General features: G+C 34.8%; 3 protein-coding genes and 1 long non-coding RNA gene across 5 annotated transcripts; 3 read left to right on the plus strand and 1 right to left on the minus strand.

Moving 5' to 3' along the window:
* Nucleotides 1–1,085: 1,085 nt before the first annotated feature.
* Nucleotides 1,086–4,908, plus strand: LOC103484053 (protein IQ-DOMAIN 24). The gene is made up of 4 exons (XM_008440959.3): nt 1,086–1,771; nt 3,050–3,250; nt 3,686–3,766; nt 3,950–4,908. The coding sequence occupies exons 1-4, from the start codon at nt 1,385–1,387 to the stop codon at nt 4,691–4,693; spliced, it is 1,413 nt and encodes a 470-aa protein (XP_008439181.1). The 5' UTR covers nt 1,086–1,384; the 3' UTR covers nt 4,694–4,908.
* Nucleotides 4,909–6,250: 1,342 nt separating this feature from the next.
* On the plus strand, nt 6,251–7,290 carry LOC103484056 (uncharacterized). Its single transcript, XR_536660.3, has 2 exons — nt 6,251–6,349; nt 6,773–7,290. It is a non-coding gene; the product is annotated as an uncharacterized LOC103484056 (long non-coding RNA).
* A 1,654-nt stretch (nt 7,291–8,944) lies between these two features.
* Nucleotides 8,945–11,796, minus strand: LOC103484054 (RHOMBOID-like protein 3). 2 transcript variants are annotated; one of them, XM_051086689.1, is made up of 5 exons: nt 11,118–11,796; nt 10,283–10,446; nt 9,717–9,880; nt 9,341–9,594; nt 8,945–9,202 (listed from the first exon to the last, which is right to left on the minus strand). In XM_051086689.1, the coding sequence occupies exons 1-5, from the start codon at nt 11,396–11,398 to the stop codon at nt 9,094–9,096; spliced, it is 972 nt and encodes a 323-aa protein (XP_050942646.1). In that variant the 5' UTR covers nt 11,399–11,796; the 3' UTR covers nt 8,945–9,093. The 2 variants fall into 2 exon arrangements, with proteins under 2 accessions (XP_050942646.1, XP_050942647.1); XM_051086690.1 differs by having other exon boundaries at nt 10,283–10,632; nt 11,118–11,264.
* Nucleotides 11,797–13,399: 1,603 nt separating this feature from the next.
* On the plus strand, nt 13,400–16,804 carry LOC103484057 (pentatricopeptide repeat-containing protein At5g04780, mitochondrial-like). Its single transcript, XM_008440961.3, has one exon. It carries the CDS (start codon nt 13,807–13,809, stop codon nt 16,588–16,590), a length of 2,784 nt encoding a protein of 927 aa, XP_008439183.1. The 5' UTR covers nt 13,400–13,806; the 3' UTR covers nt 16,591–16,804.
* The last annotated feature ends 2,725 nt before the right edge of the window (nt 16,805–19,529 follow it).

The following is a 19,529-nucleotide window of genomic DNA, read 5'->3' on the forward strand; positions in this document are numbered from 1 at the left end:
AAAAGTTAGAGATTTGAATGTAAAAAATATTTAAAAGAAGTTGAATGAACAACAAGCGAGACTACTCGTTTAACTAAATCCGAGAACATAGAGAGATAGTCTAGGTAGGATGTTGGTGAATAAATTGGAGGTAGAAAGATGAGCAAATAATGTCTTTCAAATGAGGTAGGACAATAACACTTATCTTCTCCTCAGTTGAAGAATTTATTTTATATTCGAAATAGGGTAAAACAGTTATTTTCCTATTTTAAATCTGTCTAAAATCAATTCAATTTAATTTTGCATCTTATTCTCACAAGTTCGCAACCAAGGGTAAAGATAATGATCAAGCCTAATATATATAGCCACGTTAAACATTGTCAATGTTTAACGCTATCCTATTAAGGTAACAACTATTTTAATTTGGTCAAATAACTTTTAAACAGTTTGTTCTTGGAGAAAACAATTGTTTTTTTTCTTTCTAAAAAGGCAATTTTCTTTTTATATATTTAAGCAAGTTAAAAAAATTATTATTTGTAAGTATAAGAGATTTGAACCATATATCAATTATTCATTAATACACCATATGCCAACTAAACTAGGATAGAAAAGTTATATACATTATTTTAATTTTTTTTTAAGAAAAAACTTTAACTTTAGTTAGATTTTCAAAAGAAAAATGTTAAATAAATGTAATTTTTTAAAAGTAAAAAACTCAAAGAAGAAGAAGAAGAAGACAACACCTTAATTTTTTTTATAATGAAACTAATGGCAATGACCAAAATAATAAAATCTCCAATTTCACATACCAAAATAAATGATGGGGTAAAAATATAAGTAATAAATAAAATAATCTCAAAATCTCTCTTTATTTTGAGGATGAGAAGATCTAAACATAGAGTTAGTGTAAGTGAGTTAAGCACTTGATCCTAAAAAAAAAATCTAATTTAAATTCATCACTTTTTAAGTACTTTCATAAAAAGTAAAATAAAACTTTTTTTTTTTTTTTTTAAAGAAAACTATAAATGAGAATATAAAGTTGATACATACAGCTTATTTATTTATTTTGAGAAACCTATAACTTTTTATTTTAAATGTGTTTTTATAAAAAGCATCACAAATCCAGAACCACAAAAAGAAACATTGGGAGCTAAGCGCGTGATGTAGACTATTCATAGAAGCGCGTTGGCCTCAAGCTGCTCACATCACCAATTCCCATTTCCCAAATCCAACTTTCTTCTTCTTCTTCTTCTTCTTCTTCTTCTTCTTCTTCTTCTTCTTCTTCAAATTAAAACTCTCACTCTCATTCTCACTTTCTTCTCTTCTTCCATGCTTTTCTCTCATATTCTCTCAGCCATGTTTTTACTTTTCTACTCCTCATTCTCCTAGCTTTCCACTTCCATTTATGGGCTTTCTCCGCCGCCTTTTCCGTCCGAAAAAACCCCCTCCCAACCTCCCTGACTCCACCCCACACCCCAACAACAACAAGAACAAGCGCTGGAGCTTCGGTAAGTCCGGCCACACCCATCACTCTCGCCCTTACGCTACCTCCTCCCAACCCAATGCATTTGGCCCCTCCTCTTCCTACACCGAACCTCTCGATGCCAACAAACACGCCATTGCCGTGGCTGCCGCCACCGCTGCCGTCGCTGAGGCAGCTCTAGCCGCTGCCCATGCCGCTGCTGAGGTTGTTCGGCTCACCAGCAGCGGTACCACTCACTCTAATGCTAACCGCCGTTGGATGGAGGACGCGGCTGCCGTTAAAATCCAGTCCGCTTTTCGGGGTTATTTGGTGAGTTGGCTTCTTTGCTCTCTTGACTCTTACATTCTTTCTTTAGAAATTTCCCTTTTCATTATGGCTGTAATTATTCCCATCGACCTTCAATAGAGGAAGATTTTAGCAATGTTGGGGGTCACCCCTTGTTGGAAGTCTCATTCTTTTTCCTTCTTGAGTTACTTCGATATGGGGTTTAGCTGGTGATAATTTTTCAAACTTGATTTTTTAGAAAGTTTTAGAAAGTTTGCGATTAGCCGTAGTTTTGTAGAATTTGATTTCATTTGTGTTCAAACCAAAACTTTGTATTACCCCTTTTCCTTGTAGACCCAAATGGAAAGAAACTTACCTAATCTGCAACTCTTAAATTTCTTTCAAAAAGCTACTTTTATCTTTTCAAACAGGAAAAGAAAAGAAAAACCTTCACATGGGCATTTGGGATTGTATTTCCATGTTCCTTTACCCGATACTTCACTTTCCCCTTTCTCTTTTGTTCTCCTCTGGATTTCAATCTAAAACCAAGCACAAAACATGAAGTGGTCCTATGAATTTTCCCGGAAAATTAAGTGGTTAGAAAGAAATTGAGTTGGATTTAGTGCGCCGACACAAGTGGATATGTGATCTCAGCATCTCAGACCATCCATCTCCCTGTTGTCCACGCATGTCCAATTGGGTAGTATCTCCATCCTCTGTTCTAATGGTTGCACGTGTATTGGGTCAAATACGTGTTGACATCTTGCTGTTTCCCTCACCAATTTCATTAGCTACCAGTTTTTATGGTAGTTGCTGTAGGAGATTCATTATACTTTCTTATGACATGATTCCACTTCCTCTTATCAAAGAATCTTCCAAATTTAATATAATTGGTTATTTCTTTGCTATAATCACAAAAGACATTGATGGGTCCTTCCTTTTCAAGTTGGTTTTTCTTTTCCTTGATAATTAATCCAAAGGATCATTGCCAGCTATGCTTCTCTTTTGATTTTTAGAGTTCAACAAGTTTTTGTGGGATTTGTTTCTGAAAGTCTAGGGAGAAATGTACAATTAATTAAATTGGTGTGCTTAAAATAGCAAAAGTGGCTTTATCATAGCTTTTGTTTAATTCAAATGGTTGTATTAAAGCTGCAGTTTGGCGTTTGGTTGAATTTCTCTTTTGCATTGGTCCCCTTCCCCCATCATAGCTCTTTCCACATTTAGTTTACAGAATTATAGTGATTCAAGGGACTTTTTGAATATGAGTTGCAGAAAGATGTTTTGGTTATTATTGTGTCTTACTTTTGGAGGGAAATTTTGAAGGCAAGGAGGGCACTTAGGGCACTAAAGGCATTGGTAAAGCTTCAAGCTTTGGTGAGAGGTCACATTGTGAGAAAGCAAATGGCTGACATGCTAAGGCGAATGCAGACACTCGTTAGATTGCAATCTCGAGCTTGTGCTGGTCGCTCAAACTTATCGGATTCTTTGCATTCCACCAGCAAATCCTCGCTCTCTCATATCCGTGTATGTGTTCATTTTCCCTCCCATTGATATCCAGTTTCCAATATTGTCATGCTTTTTTTAGTGCATTTCTTTTAGTTTTTTTTTCTATGAATGACATTGTAGCGCAGTTTCTTTATAGCTTTCTGGGATTCTTAAGCTTATATTGAATTAATTGTTCTGTTCGAAAAGAAAAGAGCTAAGAATCTGGTCAACTAAATTGTGGAAGTTCTGTTTTGTCTTCTGACTTTATGAGTTAATGTAATGTCCGAGTCTGTAGTATTCTTCATCTAAATTTTGAACATAACTATGGCGATTGTTAGAGAATGGGGTTTCCATGAGACTTCATGTAATAGTTTCCTTTTCTGTTTGTTACTTGTTCGATGCACTTAAGTTTTTACTTTTATGTATCTCTATTTTTCTGAAAATGCTTACCATTATTTTCCTTTTTGTTGATAGGTTCAAGCAACCCCCAGTGGAATTGGAGATCAACTCTGTGCTCACCATAGTAATAAATTTGACAACTCGGCACTTCTGAAGGTATAGAATTTAATGCCATTTCTAAGATCTAATAAGACTAATCATTCATATTTGCGTTCTATATGCTATAGTGTTTAAGTTCATTCTAGTTCTCGGAGACTGATGTTGAAACCAGATTCTGATGCTTGAATATTTTATCCTAAAAGTAACATCCATTTCAACTTTTCCTACCAACTCTTGCAGAGATGTGGTTCGAACTCAAACTTGAAGGATGTAACTGTTGTGGATGGAGCACCAGTCGGGTCAAGTTGGTTAGACCGTTGGATGGAAGAAAATTTGTGGAACAATCGACAGTTGCCTCTAAAAAATATTCATGCTGTAGATGAGAAAACAGACAAAATCCTTGAAGTAGATACATGGAAACCTCATTTGAAATCTCAAGGAAACATCAACAGCTTTAAGAACTCTCAAATGGCTTCAGATTTTAGAAACCACCAGAGCTTTATGACGATTGACTCCCCATCAAAACACTCGTCAAAGGCTGCAAATCCAGTTTCGAGTCTTTCCTCGGGGGAAGCGTCCTTGAGCTCCTTAAAATTTCCAGTTGGGAAATATGAACAAGCCCCAGGAACGGCAGAAAATAGCCCTCAAGTGCATTCTGCTTCATCCAGGCGTGGAAATGCCGCAAAACGAGCTACCTTGTCACCGACAAGAAGTGAGTACGCATGGGGATATTTCAGTGGCTATGCAGGTTATCCAAACTATATGGCCAACACAGAGTCGTCCAAAGCAAAAGTCAGGTCACAAAGTGCCCCAAAACAGAGGCTCGAGTTAGAGAAATTTGGATCAAACAAGCGGTACGCTCAGGTATCTTGGGATGCATGGAGCTTCTCAAACAATGGTATCTCCCATGAACCCAATTCATCAAACAATGCCAATTCTGTAGCTGATCGCATGACTAAGTTTGCAAGTACCAAATCAAGATGATCTTTATTTGTTTTTGTAACTCCTTTTCTTCTTGGTTATGCTATGCTGTGTGTGGGGGTGTGCTTTCTTTCTATTCTGCAGCAATGAAATTGTAATTATTTGACCACTTCTGATGTCTAGTCTACAACTTGTTGACCATGAACAGCGATTCTTCCATGTTTCGAGTTCTACCCAATGCCTTTGAAATTTAAATGGTACTTCAAATCATTAATCAATCTCTGGATGAAATCTGTACATTTTCAAACACCGTATTTTGATAGTTGCCAATATATTTCTTTATAGTTTCATCTTATTTACCTAGTTATTTTCCAAGGAGAGTATTGGCAAATTAATGACGTGAACTATGTCAATCTACAAATTTCTTTTTGTTTTTTTTATATCGACGAGTATTACACTTTGATTAATTCCACAAGACAGCTCACTCAATCATACAACTTTTGGATGTTAAAGATATTAGCAAAATATTAAATCTTATGTGATGCAAACCGTTGAGGCATTAAATTATTTAAAATTGTTCTAAGTTTGATGTTTGATGTAATTTTTGTATTTTTCAGTTTAATCTTTTTTAATTATATTTAAGTAGGATTAATTTAGATTTTTTTCCAAGACATTAAGGTTTTATTGGGAGGCTATTTAACCCTTGCTATTAGATTGTTTAAAGTAGTTTTTTGACGGTTGAAGTTTAAAAGCAAGTGTTCGTAGTTAGAGATCAAATTTGGATTGAGGAACTAGTTCTTCTTATTTCTCTATTAATCCAAATCTAACTTAATCGCTATGTCAAATTGATTTGGAGGTTTTAGAATTTAATATTAGGATTCACCAATTCAATCCCTAATTATTAGATCTAGGGTTTTCATATCATTAAGCAGTTGATCACTATAGATCGAACTCATTTCCTTTTCAAACATGTAGTAGGTACATAGTTATGTTGGGTTAAACTTATCCCCTTGGTTTACATTCTACCATTTCTTTTTCTAGAACCAGAGGACAATCCTCATAAGTCTATGCAGAGAATATGACGTGTGAACAAATATTTTGGTTATTCAAATCAAAGCCTAATCCATTAACTCTTTATCAAAAGAATACTTTGGTTATTCAAATCACAGCCTAACCCATTAACTTTTCATCCAACTAGTTTCGTATTATTAATTAATGGGTACTGTTTCAACAACTTTCTAACAGAAAAGTTACCATTACAATAAAATATAATAGCAATCATGACAATATCATATCAACATCATTATAAAGTTCATAATAAAGTTCGACAGGTATTATCGAACTTTAGCAACCAGTTAAAAATGGGAACTTAATATACAGTTTAATCCGAAAAAGAAAAATCACGGGCCATGAAAAATGGGTAAATAGACACATAGCTCTCAAGGTGAAAAAGCTAATGTTTGGTGGAAAAATAAGACCAAATTAACAAGTAGGTGAGAAATGTTTTGAAAAAGTAAGAGAAATGGTGCAACTTGGAGTTGTAAATCGCTATCCATTCACGGACGAAGAACCCCTCTTAATAAGCAAAGCTTTCTAAGCAACTTTCTGTGTTTCTCGACACCCACATGGCCAAACTACAGTAAGTTGCAGCAATTGTCACATAATGGAGCTTTGGATGCTCACAACAGGCCATCGAGTGAGAAGAAGAATATTTATATGGTACGATCTTCTGTTAAGATAATGTTCCTCAATTACTTTCACCGTCAAAATTACACTTGTCTAAGTAATTTGAATAGCTCCCCTACCTAAACAAAGCTTTTAAGGTTGATGGTTTTATCAACCAAACAATGTCTTTAAAATAATTAAAACATTTGGAGACCGTTTGGTCCACGAAATTCTAGAATCGGTAGAAACAACTTTTATAATAAACACTATTGAAGTTTGCACATTTATTAAGAAGCTCTATTTTACGTATGTATATTCTAAATATAAACTCACTAACTCTAACATATAACCTCACTTAATCAACCAAACGATGCTTAAAATAATTTTTAGGTAAGATGCTAACAAGGTCAACACCATGGGTTCTCAGCCTTCATTTTCCCCTAATTTCATTACTGCTATGATATGATTTCCTTACAGGAACCTCAGGGATCAAAGAAAAAGAATGAAGCTTTTCAGTCACTTATCTTTACCCGACGAGGATTGGATATTTTTTGAGAGCTGCATCGATTTGGGCGGTAAAATCCAAATGCATCAACGACAGTTCCTGTCTGGTTGACCCTTCCACCTTCAGAAAATCATCATGGAAGACAGCAGAAAGACAAAAACTGATGTACACAATCATGTCAGTTGTTAAGAGGCAATTTCTCTCTATTTGGATTCTCCAGTCAGGCCTTTTCCTAGAATAAACAGTAATGACTAGAAAAAAACAGTAAACGACGAGTTAAAATGAGTATAATTCAATTGACATACAAGTGTTTTGGTAACTACATTTAATTACATAGTTTGTGGTAGGAATCTTCTCCTCCAAATTGTACTAAAAAAGAATTGTAGTGAATGACCAAGAGAGATCACCTAGATTCTCTTCCCATTTGATGTTAAATGAAATAGCACTGTTAGACCTATATATATTTTACACAATTTTCTTCGTTAGCTTATGTATTCCACGAGAAAGTGTAAATTTCCTATATCTCTTGTGGACTTTGTATCTTTTAAGTAATAATTTATTATTATTTTTCCAGTGATTTTTTTTTTTCTTGTTAAACAGAGAGTACAACATGAAAAATCTTATTTCTGGTCCTCGTTGTCGCCTACCTACTAGTGGAGCTCCCATGGCTATTCTTCACAAAGACAAAATGGACACAGAAGAGTGTTAGACTCCAGATGAATCCAACAAAAAATTTGTCAGAAGTGTGATAATTTTCTTGTCCTATTGAAATTGCTTCATTAGGTCCAACTCAAAGAAGAAAGTACTACGAATATTTTTGTTCTATTATTTATATTATTTCTTTATATGAAGGCCTTGGATCAAACTTGGCAGCCCATTGATTGAACTTAAGGGCTTAACGCATAAACCTAGATTAGCATAATGCAGAATAAGAAGTTGAAAAAGTGATCCTCATGTGCTTCAATTTCAGCAACAGTCACAAGGCTACTGATTAATAATTATGATCTCTTTCTTTTGTATTTGTACCAAGTGTTCGAAAGAAACACGATCCTAATCAACTTAAGATTCATTAAAGGCTAAAGAAAGTGAAATGAACGAGACTGGATATCTGAAGATTTGAATTTGGGAGTACGAGATTTGAAGATTAAAAGAGAAGAAAACAGAGTTAGACCTCCTCTTGGAATTGAGATGAAATTTAAAACCCCTGCCAAAGCCAGCTTTGGTGGTAGCTTCACCAGTAATTGCGGTTGAAGTATGATGAGTCTGCTTCAACTATTAGTAAAATATCTCCAGCGGCCAGGAAATTAGCAAGATACGTGTCTCATCACTGCTTCGTGATAAGGTAATCCTTAAGCTGAACAGTACATGAAGAAAATCCAGCAATCTTTGATAAGAGTTTTCAAGGTAATGCCAAGCCTAGGATTTAAAATTCGAATTCAACGCCTAATAAAGTCAGCATTCTCTTTCATCCCCTGCGACCTAGCCATGCTATCTACTTGTCTTTAAACTACTTCCAAGAGTGAAGATTGTGCCACACCATATGTCCAAAAAGAGGTATATGAATGAATTGATATCAAATTTGAATAAAAAGGATTGCGAGGATATGAAATTATGGGCAAAAACTTACAAAAAGTTAAATCTTACTTCACAAAGTGCATTTTCATTTTCGATGGCTCAATCATAGAATCTTCAAAGTCAAGCATGCATAGCTAAATCAATGCTATGTTGGATAACTTCTTGAAATTTTTCTAGAAAGCATGTAAGTGAGGATAAATCATGCTGAAAAAAGGATAAATCATGCTGAAAAAACTTGAGTTGGTTTATGAGGATAGTCTTCCCGAAAGCCGTTTAAGACAAATTGAAGTTAGAGCTTGGGGCATTAAGGTCATGATTGAGCATCCTATTGCTAAATTTCTGCAGTCTTAAGCATTAACCTTGACAATAAAGTTTTAACTTTTAACCTACACAGAAATTGATTTCCAGATCCATCATTTTCCAGCTCTTGGAATCGAAAGTCTCCCTGTAGGAACATATTGAGACTAGAAGTTTAGGGTCTGATCCATTATTTATCTGGCAGTTGCTTTTAGTTTTGCTTATCGATCAAGAAAACTAACCATTACTACTAGTGCCGAGAACACAGCTCATAAACAATAACATGTCTTCAATATAGCACCATTATCGTTATTCAGCTAAGCAACTAGAAATTCTGAATGTTAACCATATTTCTACTGAACTGCACATTTACAGGAGAAATGAATGGTCCAAATGATGAAAAATCTCTCTAAAGATGTTTCTAATCACATTTCCATCTTGAAGTGGAAACACAGTTCAAATAATGGCACCAATGGCAACGATCATTTGCATTTACCCCACGGAACAGCATCACAAGAGCAATGGTGAACCTGCATATTTATAACCAATTGATATACAGTCATGCAAAAGCAACAAGACCAAAGTCACCATTTTGATTCAGTGCTGTGCTGCCCTCATCTATGTATAAATTTCACAGACTACATAAAAAGATATAAACATGAACGTACCCAGCAATCAGTAGAACTACCGAAACGATCCATAGAACATATTGGTATGTCTTGTATTTGGAACTCAGACCAATGCTACCACCAGGAAGATTCCGTTGCTCTAACCATCCATACTTGGGGCGGGGAAGCAATACAAATCCAAGTAGAAATCCAGTAAGAAATCCACCAATGTGAGCAAAGTTATTAACATGTGGCAGAATTCCAATCCCGAAATTAATAACAATAATAACCAGAAGTGTGGCTAATGCCATGGCCTATAGAAGTAAAAAAGCACCAAATATATCAGAAGATCAAACCTAAATAACGTGAGAGAAACTATGTTGGGTTTATTATGTAAAAGGCAATGCATTTGGCTATCTGGGCTGAAATCACGAACCTTGTTGGTGTAGATAGTCCAGTTTGTGAAAAGTTCTGAAAGCATAGCTCCAAGAAGACCAAAAAGAGAACCAGAAGCACCCACAGAGATGTTGTTCTGAATGAATAAAGAAGACAGTACACTCCCTCCAAATCCTGAAACCAAGTAAATAACTCCGATTCGCACTACATGTAATAAAAGGAAGAAATCAGCTTACCGTGAAGATACTTGAGCCACAAAAAATAAAGTCCTGAAAAAAGTATAAGACAGTTGGATTGAAAAGAGAATATACTCTGGACTTGATTCTTCAAGAACAGCCTTACGAAAAAGTTATTATACGTATAGTATGCTCTATATTAACACATCTTGCAAGAATTTCCGTATAATATATGAAAGGAAATAAATAGAAGTAGATATTTTAACCATCTGGAGAAGAATCTAAATTTGCAGTTGTATAGAAGACTAGACTTGTAATTGCAGAAATGCCTTCTTTCAAGTTAGCAATTTACAAGCACTGATTCACCTTTACTTATTGAGAAGATTCACTTCACCAAAACAAAAAATAATAATTAAAGAACAACACATACCAAACCCAAATTGCTGCTCAAGGCGAATGCCAATAAAAACCAGGCATAACATGTTAGCAAGCAGATGAAAGACACCAGCATGTAACCAGATGCATGTAATCAACCTCCATGCTTGATGTTTATTCACAACTTTAGTTGACTCTAGAGCTCCCATCTTCTCCAATCTGTAATATAATAAGGAACTCCATATTTGTTGGTTCTTTTCAAATTTAAACATACTCCAACTGTCCATCTTGGGACCATGAAAATTCACCACTTAGCTCAATTCTATTTGTCATAAACCCGAAAGCTAATTCTTTTATCAGTAAATTCTTCAGAACTGACTGACATTCATTGTTCTCCCTGCTCATCTATAAAGTTACACCGGGAAGTCATCCATCATTCGTAAGGCATTGTGAAGAAGCACAAAAGAAAACAAAACATACACATCTCTTAGAAATTCAATAAACAGAAATATTAAGGAGAGTATGATTAAAACCCCACCATGCCCCAAGCAGTAATTGGCAAAAGGCCACTAAAATTATTGATCGCAGAGCCTCTTAAGTAAAAGTAACCACAGCAATAACAATGATTAAGCAAGAAACAACTTCAGAACAATATAAACACAGGATCGAGTGGAGTTGTTGTTAAGTAACCAAAACCATCAAAACTTAATTACAAAACTAAAAGTAAGTAAACCCCATATTCAAAATAACATCACACACTTGAATTTTCTCAAACAAGCAACACAATGATAATAATTCTAACCCAAGGGGAATTTAACAAGAGAAAATTAAGTGAAACCGAAAATTTGTATATGGGTATCAAGGTAAGTAAAGCAAAAGGCAACTCTTACGTAGCAGCAGAAGGGCCAAAGAGAGGATTTTCCCTCAAAGGCTGAAATGAGAACCTCTCCAGAAACCTTGCCACACACTTCCCTTCAAGACCATCATTATGCTTGGGACAATTGTTAATATACATAACCACAATGAACACAGCAATATTAGCCACTACAAACATAGGAACAAGCCAGGAAGTCCATTGGGTTTCAGTATCTTCAATCACATAAGTGGAAGAAGAAATGCTACTATTTCCTCTGTTCTTTACTTCTCTGCTCTCGATATCCTGCCTGGCCATACTTTGTCTCTCTGACCTCAGCCTCCCCCTGAGAATCGAAAATTGAATGTGGGTGAGTTGGGATGGTGAAGTTTGGTGAAGGGTCTTTATGAAGTGAAATGGAAGAGAGATCAACTGCCATAGTGATCAGGAATCCTCTACATTCCGATTTTGTACGCCCTCGCAAGATGGACCCAATTAGAAAATAGAACTCGAATTGGGAATTCAGACATTGGTTGAATCTACAAATGGAGGGTTGGGGTTGTGAGTTACATTTCGATTGAATTGGGAACAAAAATGGTGGATTAGCTCCGTGGGTACGTGGGCTTTCACTTTCTGTTGATTCCCCACTCTTCATTCCACTACAAGAAGTTTCCTTTCGCGGTTAATCTGAACCACTAGCGCGTTTTTTCTTCAGTCCAGAGGTACGTGTGAGAGTGGGGGAGCCGGAAACTCATGGTACCATTCATTTCATGCCAATGGCAATGAGACGACATGTCGTTTACCCGTCATTTTCCATGTGAGATCAAACACTTGTCACACCACCAACCCCTCCCATCTCTCCACCACAAGGCTTTTAATTTAAGAGTTGTTAGCATTTTTCTTTTAAACAAAAGTTGTTGCAATGTTATATTTATTTTGATGGTTAGAGTTACATTTTAATAGAATTGTCCCCAAAATGTCGTTTAGTTGAAAATGATTTTAGAAATGGTATGAAATTAATGTTGAAATTTTGTTTGTTGTGTTCAACTATTTCAATTATTGAATCTTTAAAATGTCTATTTCATTTATTAAAATTTAAAAATTTGTAGCATTTTAATCCACCTATAATATATATATATATATACACACGCTCATATTTATTAGTCAAATATACATATTGAAGACCATGTTATCAATTAGTTTTTTTTCAAAAATAAAGGTATATACTAAATAGTTCTTTTTCTCTGACTTTAAAAACTAATATAAATATTTTTCATAGTACCTACTTAAAAAGCTCACTATTCGAAGAATGAAACTTTGGGTTAGGGAGGATTCTTGATGTTGTATGTCACCAGAAGCTTTTGGGTTTGGTCATTGGAAGATGAATGTTGACGTTGCATTGTTCGAAAACCCCTTCATGAATGAGCTAGTTGGATTAAGCCTTTGGAACGATCGTTTAATTAAGGGTGGTGATAAATTGATCTTCTCTTCCAATTGATTAGTGAAAAGTTTTAGAAACCAAATCTAAAGGAGGTGTGAAATGGTCGTAATTCGTCAATTAACATAGAATCAAATTCTCTTGATGTTATTAAGATTTTGGACCATTTTGGATTTTGATATATGTGAGGTTTTTATTTTATTTTTGTATGTATAGAAAGTTCTTATCCTTAATGATGACGTAAAGTTTTTCTTGTTTGTTAAATTTCTAGAGATCGAGAACAAAATTGCTCATAGTCTTGCAACTTTTGCATCTACTTATGGGTTTATTCCTCCTTACGTGATGGTTTGTTGTAAAGTTAGATAGAGCACAACAACGGATCATTCCACACGAGTCACTATTTTTGTGTTCAAAACCATCATCTAGGTTTAAATTCGACGTTGAAATGAATGGATAAGTACCTCCATAATTATACGATATAGATTTTATCCACTTTGACCATAAACTCATGGCTTTGCTTTTGGAAGCATCAAATGAGCTCATATTAATGGGGGCAATTATTCTCACTTATATATTATAATCATTCTTTCCTAACCAATTTGAGAATTTGGTGGTTGGTTTTATGACATTATCAATATTTGAATCCTAAAGAGTTAAATCACCGATTATCTCATATTTTATTCTTCCATTTGATATTATTTGTTTAGTTTTTTAAAAAGAAAATAGACTTAATTTTTTAAATTGAAAAAAAAAATGATTACCCACCATTAAAATTCTTACAACAAATTTTGCACTTTAAAAAATTAATATTAATCAAGAATGAAATAACATTACAAATATCTCTTGCTATGATACAACATTGACCTAAAGGTTTAGGAACTTAGGATTTTAAATTCTGGTTTTTGTGTTGCATCCAAATATGAAAATGATTTGAAACAAAGAACTAATTCGAATGGCTCCCAAATTCAGTTGTTTCAAACATGAAAAGAAGATTTAGAGAACGAGAGAGAATGCATAATGTCAAGTTCAAGACTGACATGAGAAGTTCACCTTCATCTCAAGTTTCAGTGTACGCTCTATTTTCTCTGTTTTCCCCTTCAATACGTCTTCCTGCGTAAACTGATGCAACGAAATTACTTTTACGTTTCTCAACTACTATTTGCAAATGATCAAATGGAGGGTGCTTTTTTTTTTTGGGCACGTTGGGTTTATAGAATTCCCCCTGATAATGGAAACTCGATAGTAGTTTCTTCAATGAGCAAATAGATTGTATACTATTATATGCGCAATGAATTTTCCTCATCTTCATTCTTTGCGAACCGTTCTTCGCAAACCTCTGAAACCCTTTACTTTTAGCACATCGGTCAAATATATAAGCAACCTACGACCCAATGATGTTTCTGGGTTTATACTTGATAGCAGTAGCAACCATTCATCCATATCCTATTCAAAGCTTTTATTACAGTTTACTGCTTCCAAGGATGTAAATTCGGGCATGGCAATTCATGCTCGTATCATCAGGTTGGGATTGTGTAGAGATGTAGGGCTAAGGAACCGATTAATAAACTTATACTCGAAATGTCAGTGTTTTCGAGTTGCTCGGAAACTTGTTATGGATAGTACCGAGCCAGATTTAGTTTCTTGGTCTGCTTTGATATCTGGGTATGCTCAGAATGGGCGTGGTGAAGAAGCCCTTTTGACCTACTATGAAATGTATTTATTGGGAGTGAAGGGTAATGAGTTCACTTTCCCTAGTGTTTTAAAAGGGTGCTCTTTGACAAGGAACTTGGAACTGGGGAAGCAGATTCATGGGGTTGCCTTAGTGACAGGTTTTGAGTCTGACGAGTTTGTTGCCAACACTTTGGTTGTTATGTATGCTAAATGTGGGGAGTTTGGTGATTCGAAGAAGCTATTTGAGGCAATTCCAGAACGAAGTGTTGTGTCGTGGAATGCTTTGTTTTCTTGTTATGTGCAGATTGATTTCTTTGGAGAAGCAATAAATTTGTTTCAAGAAATGATTTCTACTGGAATTAGTCCTAATGAATTTAGTCTCTCCACTGTATTAAATGCTTGCGCTGGTTTGGAGGATGAAAATTATGGAATGAAAATTCATGGGTGTTTGATAAAGCTTGGATATGAATCTGATCCATTTTCTGCAAATGCACTTCTTGACATGTATGCAAAATCTGGGTGTCCTGAGGCTGCAATAGCTGTATTTTATGAAATTCCAAAACCCGATATCGTTTCATGGAATGCTGTAATAGCTGGCTGTGTTCTTCATGAGAAGAATGATTTAGCTCTTAAATTGCTTGGGAAAATGGGAAGCTATAGAGTGGCTCCTAGTATGTTTGCTCTATCAAGTGCTCTTAAAGCTTGTGCTGCGATAGGGCTTGTAAAATTAGGTAGGCAGTTGCACTCTGCCTTGATGAAGAGGGATATGGAATCAGATTCATTTGTGGGTGTTGGATTGATAGATATGTATTCCAAGTGTGGTTTGCTGCAAGATGCAAGGATGGTGTTTGATTTAATGCCAAAAAAGGACGTGATTGTATGGAATTCTATTATTTCCGGTTACTCCAATTGTGGGTATGACATAGAAGCTATATCGCTCTTCACAAATATGTATAAAGAAGGTTTAGAATTCAACCAGACCACATTGTCAACAATCCTCAAGTCTACAGCTGGCTCTCAGGCCATTGGGTTCTGTGAACAAGTTCACGCAATATCGATCAAATCTGGTTATCAATATGATGGTTATGTAGCGAATAGCCTCCTTGATTCATATGGAAAATGTTGTCTATTAGAAGATGCAGCAAAAGTTTTTGAAGTGTGTCCTGCTGAAGATTTGGTGGCGTATACATCAATGATTAGAGCTTATTCCCAATATGGCCTGGGCGAAGAGGCTCTAAAGATGTACTTGCGAATGCAAGATAGAGATATAAAGCCCGATGCATTCATCTTCAGTTCTCTTTTCAATGCATGTGCGAATTTGTCAGCATATGAGCAAGGAAAACAAATCCATGTCCACGTCCTGAAATGTGGATTGCTATCAGACGTTTTTGCTGGAAACTCACTTGTTAATATGTATGCAAAATGTGGAAGTATAGATGATGCTAGCTGCATTTTCAATGAGATATCTTGGAGGGGAATTGTATCTTGGTCGGCGATGATTGGTGGACTTGCTCAACACGGCCATGGAAGAAAAGCCCTCCAACTGTTCTATCAGATGCTCAAAGATGGTATTCCTCCAAATCACATAACCTTGGTCAGTGTCCTTTCTGCTTGCAATCATGCTGGTTTAGTAACTGAGGCTCGCAGATTTTTTGGGTTAATGGAAAAACTGTTTGGAATTACACCGACCCAAGAGCATTATGCTTGCATGGTTGATATCTTGGGACGAGTTGGGAGATTGGATGAGGCAATGGTACTTGTAAAAGAGATGCCATTTCAAGCCAGTGCTGCTGTTTGGGGGGCACTGCTAGGTGCTGCTAGGATTCATAAAAATATTGAGCTTGGTAGACATGCTGCTGAGATGCTGTTAACTCTTGAACCTGAAAAATCAGGAACCCATGTACTCCTAGCAAACATTTATGCATCCACAGGAATGTGGGATAATGTTGCAAAGGTTAGAAGATTGATGAAAGACAGCTTAGTGAAGAAGGAACCGGCGATGAGTTGGATTGAGGTGAAGGATAAAGTGTACACTTTTATTGTTGGAGATAGGAGCCACCCTAGAAGTAAAGAAATATACATAAAACTCGGCGATTTGCGCGAACGTTTGACTAGTGCAGGTTATGTTCCCATGATTGAGACTGATCTACATGATGTGGAGCAAATTGAAAAAGAACAACTTCTATGGCACCACAGTGAGAAACTCGCTGTGGCTTTCGGGTTGATTGCTACACCACCAGGGGTTCCAATTCGAGTTAAGAAGAATTTGAGAGTATGTATTGACTGTCATACTGCATTCAAATTCATAAGTAAAGTCGCTGCACGTGAGATTATTGTTAGAGACATAAATAGATTCCACCATTTCAGAGATGGTTCTTGCTCTTGTGGTGATTATTGGTAACTTTTTTTTATTATTCATATAACACTTGTACACTTGATACATTTTTGTGGTAAGATTCGTTGGAAGCATTTTCAGGCATTTCCAGAGCATGTATTTTTTTTTTTTTTAAAAAGGAATCCAGAGCATGTAATTATTAGGAAAGATTTATTTGTTTTTGTTCATTCTTTTAGATCAAATATGAACTTTAATGAGAGAAATTTGATACCTACTCAAACTTTATTTGATTGATCAACTTATTTAGAACTCTTGTAGATTACATAAAAATAATCTTCTGTTTAGTGGCAATCATTATAATATTTCCTTTGAGTTGGGCTCTTTGAAGACATAGCTGCAGGTGGGCTTAGAAGGAATTAAACCAGATACAGTATATAAATTCCTCTAATATGATTATGATGTTAATGACCATAAACAACATGTCCGGGTTTGCTCAAGCGCTAAGCAAAGCCAGAATTGTGGAAGCAATTCAGAAACTTCGTTTGACGTCAGGTGAGTGCCCTTTTGAATGATGTGTATATATCATTTACATGTACTTGCTTTTATGATTGCTGTCTACAAAAATAAATAAATAAATTCAGAAAAAGGCACTTTTGCGTGGTCGAAATCACATCTATATTTGGTTACACTTTCTCAAAAGTGTTTTTATATTTAAGTATGTTGGTTTGATATATATTAGAAGTGTTTCTATTGATATTAAATTACTACACAGGACAACAATTAAAAACTATGAGTTAGAGGTAGCTAGGAGGTTGCTATCGGAGTTTGTCATTAGCGATGGCCATCAAAGTTGGACGTTGATCATAAATGATGGGCATAGGTGGTCGCTGCTGTAGTTAGTCGTCAGAGATGACCGCTAATGGTGGTTGTCGAAGTTGGTTGTTGGGGTGACTAGTTGTGGTGGTAGCCGAGGCGAGGAAAACCATGGCGAAAGTAAGAGGAAAGTTAAGGCGTTTTGGTAATCTTATGTATCATACAAATCAATTTGAAGTGTTTCTCTCGCACTAACTTATTTCATAGGCTCGTTTTTTTCAAAAGCTATTTTGAATGGTTGTCCAATACTAAAGTAATCACACCCTAAATTAGTTTATCAAAATAAATATTGACTAAGTTACATGGTAATTTCATGAATTTTGAGGTTTGTTTTGTTTCAAATTGAAAGTTGAAATGTTGTTGTGATTGAAAGTTGAAAGTAGTATGTTAGCTTTTATTTGTAATTTTCCAAATCCAAGTTTTTAGAATGGCGAAAAGGGGAGAGAATCATAGTGAAAATTGATACCTATACAAATGGAAATGATTGAATGAGATCAAACTTTTGAACTTTGGGTTTAATAAAATTGTTTTGAATTTCAAAATAAAATCAAGATGATTAGCATTATCCATATTATGATGAAAAATCAACCAGAGCTCTAGTTTAACTTACATTTGTTGTTCCAAAGAATAGGAAGTTTCAAGTTTAAATTTCACCAAGTTGAAGTTGAACTTTTACCTTTTCCAAAAAAAAAATAATATTACAATTAAAATTGCACTATACGTTGAATACAATTTATTGTGTTCTTGATCTTATCTTTTTCTTTTTACTTTTAAAATTAGTTTTAAATGATAAAATTCATGGAGGTTCAAAAAACTCGAATTAAAAGACCAATCAATTTAATCTAAGGGATAGTTGCAAATGTAGCAATTATATTCAAAATAATTAAGTATATAGCAACATTTCAAAAAAATGGGCTCTTGCAAATATGACAATTATAGTATCATAAATTAGACCCATAGCACATCATTTTTACATTTGCAAAAATAGCAAAATTGAAGCCCAGCTGCATTTTAAAATTACGAAATTACGAAGTTACCCTTCAGTCATTACTAATACACCAATATATATGGTTGATACACCAATATATACGGTTGATACACCAATATATGCCGTCGATACACCAGATTTGATATACTGCTTGTACACTTTTTTTTACTCTCTAATACTTCACTAATACATATTATTAGTTTAAAACACTTGATATGTTGTTGATACACTCAATCAATTAAATACACTTGAAGCACTAAGAATGATACACTTTATATATCATTGATACACTTGTTATTGTTTCTTGATACACTCGATAGATTTAATACACTTAATCACTTGCTAAACTTTATTGATACATATTATTAGTTTGATACACTTGATATGTTGTTGATATAGTTGCTCAACTGTTGATATACTCAATCAATTAAATACACTTTGATGCACTAAGAATGATACACTTTATATATAATTGATACATGTTATATATCGTCGATACACTTGTTATTGTTTGCTGATATACTTGATAGATTTAATACACTTAATCACTTGCTAAACTTCGTTGATACATATTATTAGTTTGAAACACTTGATATGTTGTTGATACACTTGCTCAACTATTGATACAATTAATCAATTAAATACACTTGATGCGCTAAGAATGATACACTTTCTATATCGTTGATACACTTGTTTGTTTGCTAATACATTTGATAGATGTAATACACTTAATCACTTGCAAAACTTCATTGATACATATTATTAGTTTGAAACACTTGATATGTTGTTGATACACACTGTTGATACACTCAATTAATTAAATACACCTGATGCACTAAGCATGATACACTTTATGTATTGTTGATACAATTGTTATGGTATGTTTACAATCTTAATAACATGTTGAACATCATTATCGCCTATAGTCAACAAATTAAAACTGAAAATTCAATACATGACTCAATCTGAATTTCAGTATGAATTAAGTTCACAAAAGAATCAAATGATGATATCGCTCCATCAACCAAAACACAATTTGTTTTGTAATCCACGTAGTAATGTTGCTCATCCCATTAACCACTTTGAAAAACAATTACTGCCAATTTAACCATAACTACAATGAACTGCAATAATTTTGGAAAAA

The sequence above is a fragment of the Cucumis melo genome, chromosome 6 (assembly GCF_025177605.1).
Source record: "Cucumis melo cultivar AY chromosome 6, USDA_Cmelo_AY_1.0, whole genome shotgun sequence".
Classification (NCBI taxonomy): Eukaryota; Viridiplantae; Streptophyta; class Magnoliopsida; order Cucurbitales; family Cucurbitaceae; genus Cucumis; species Cucumis melo.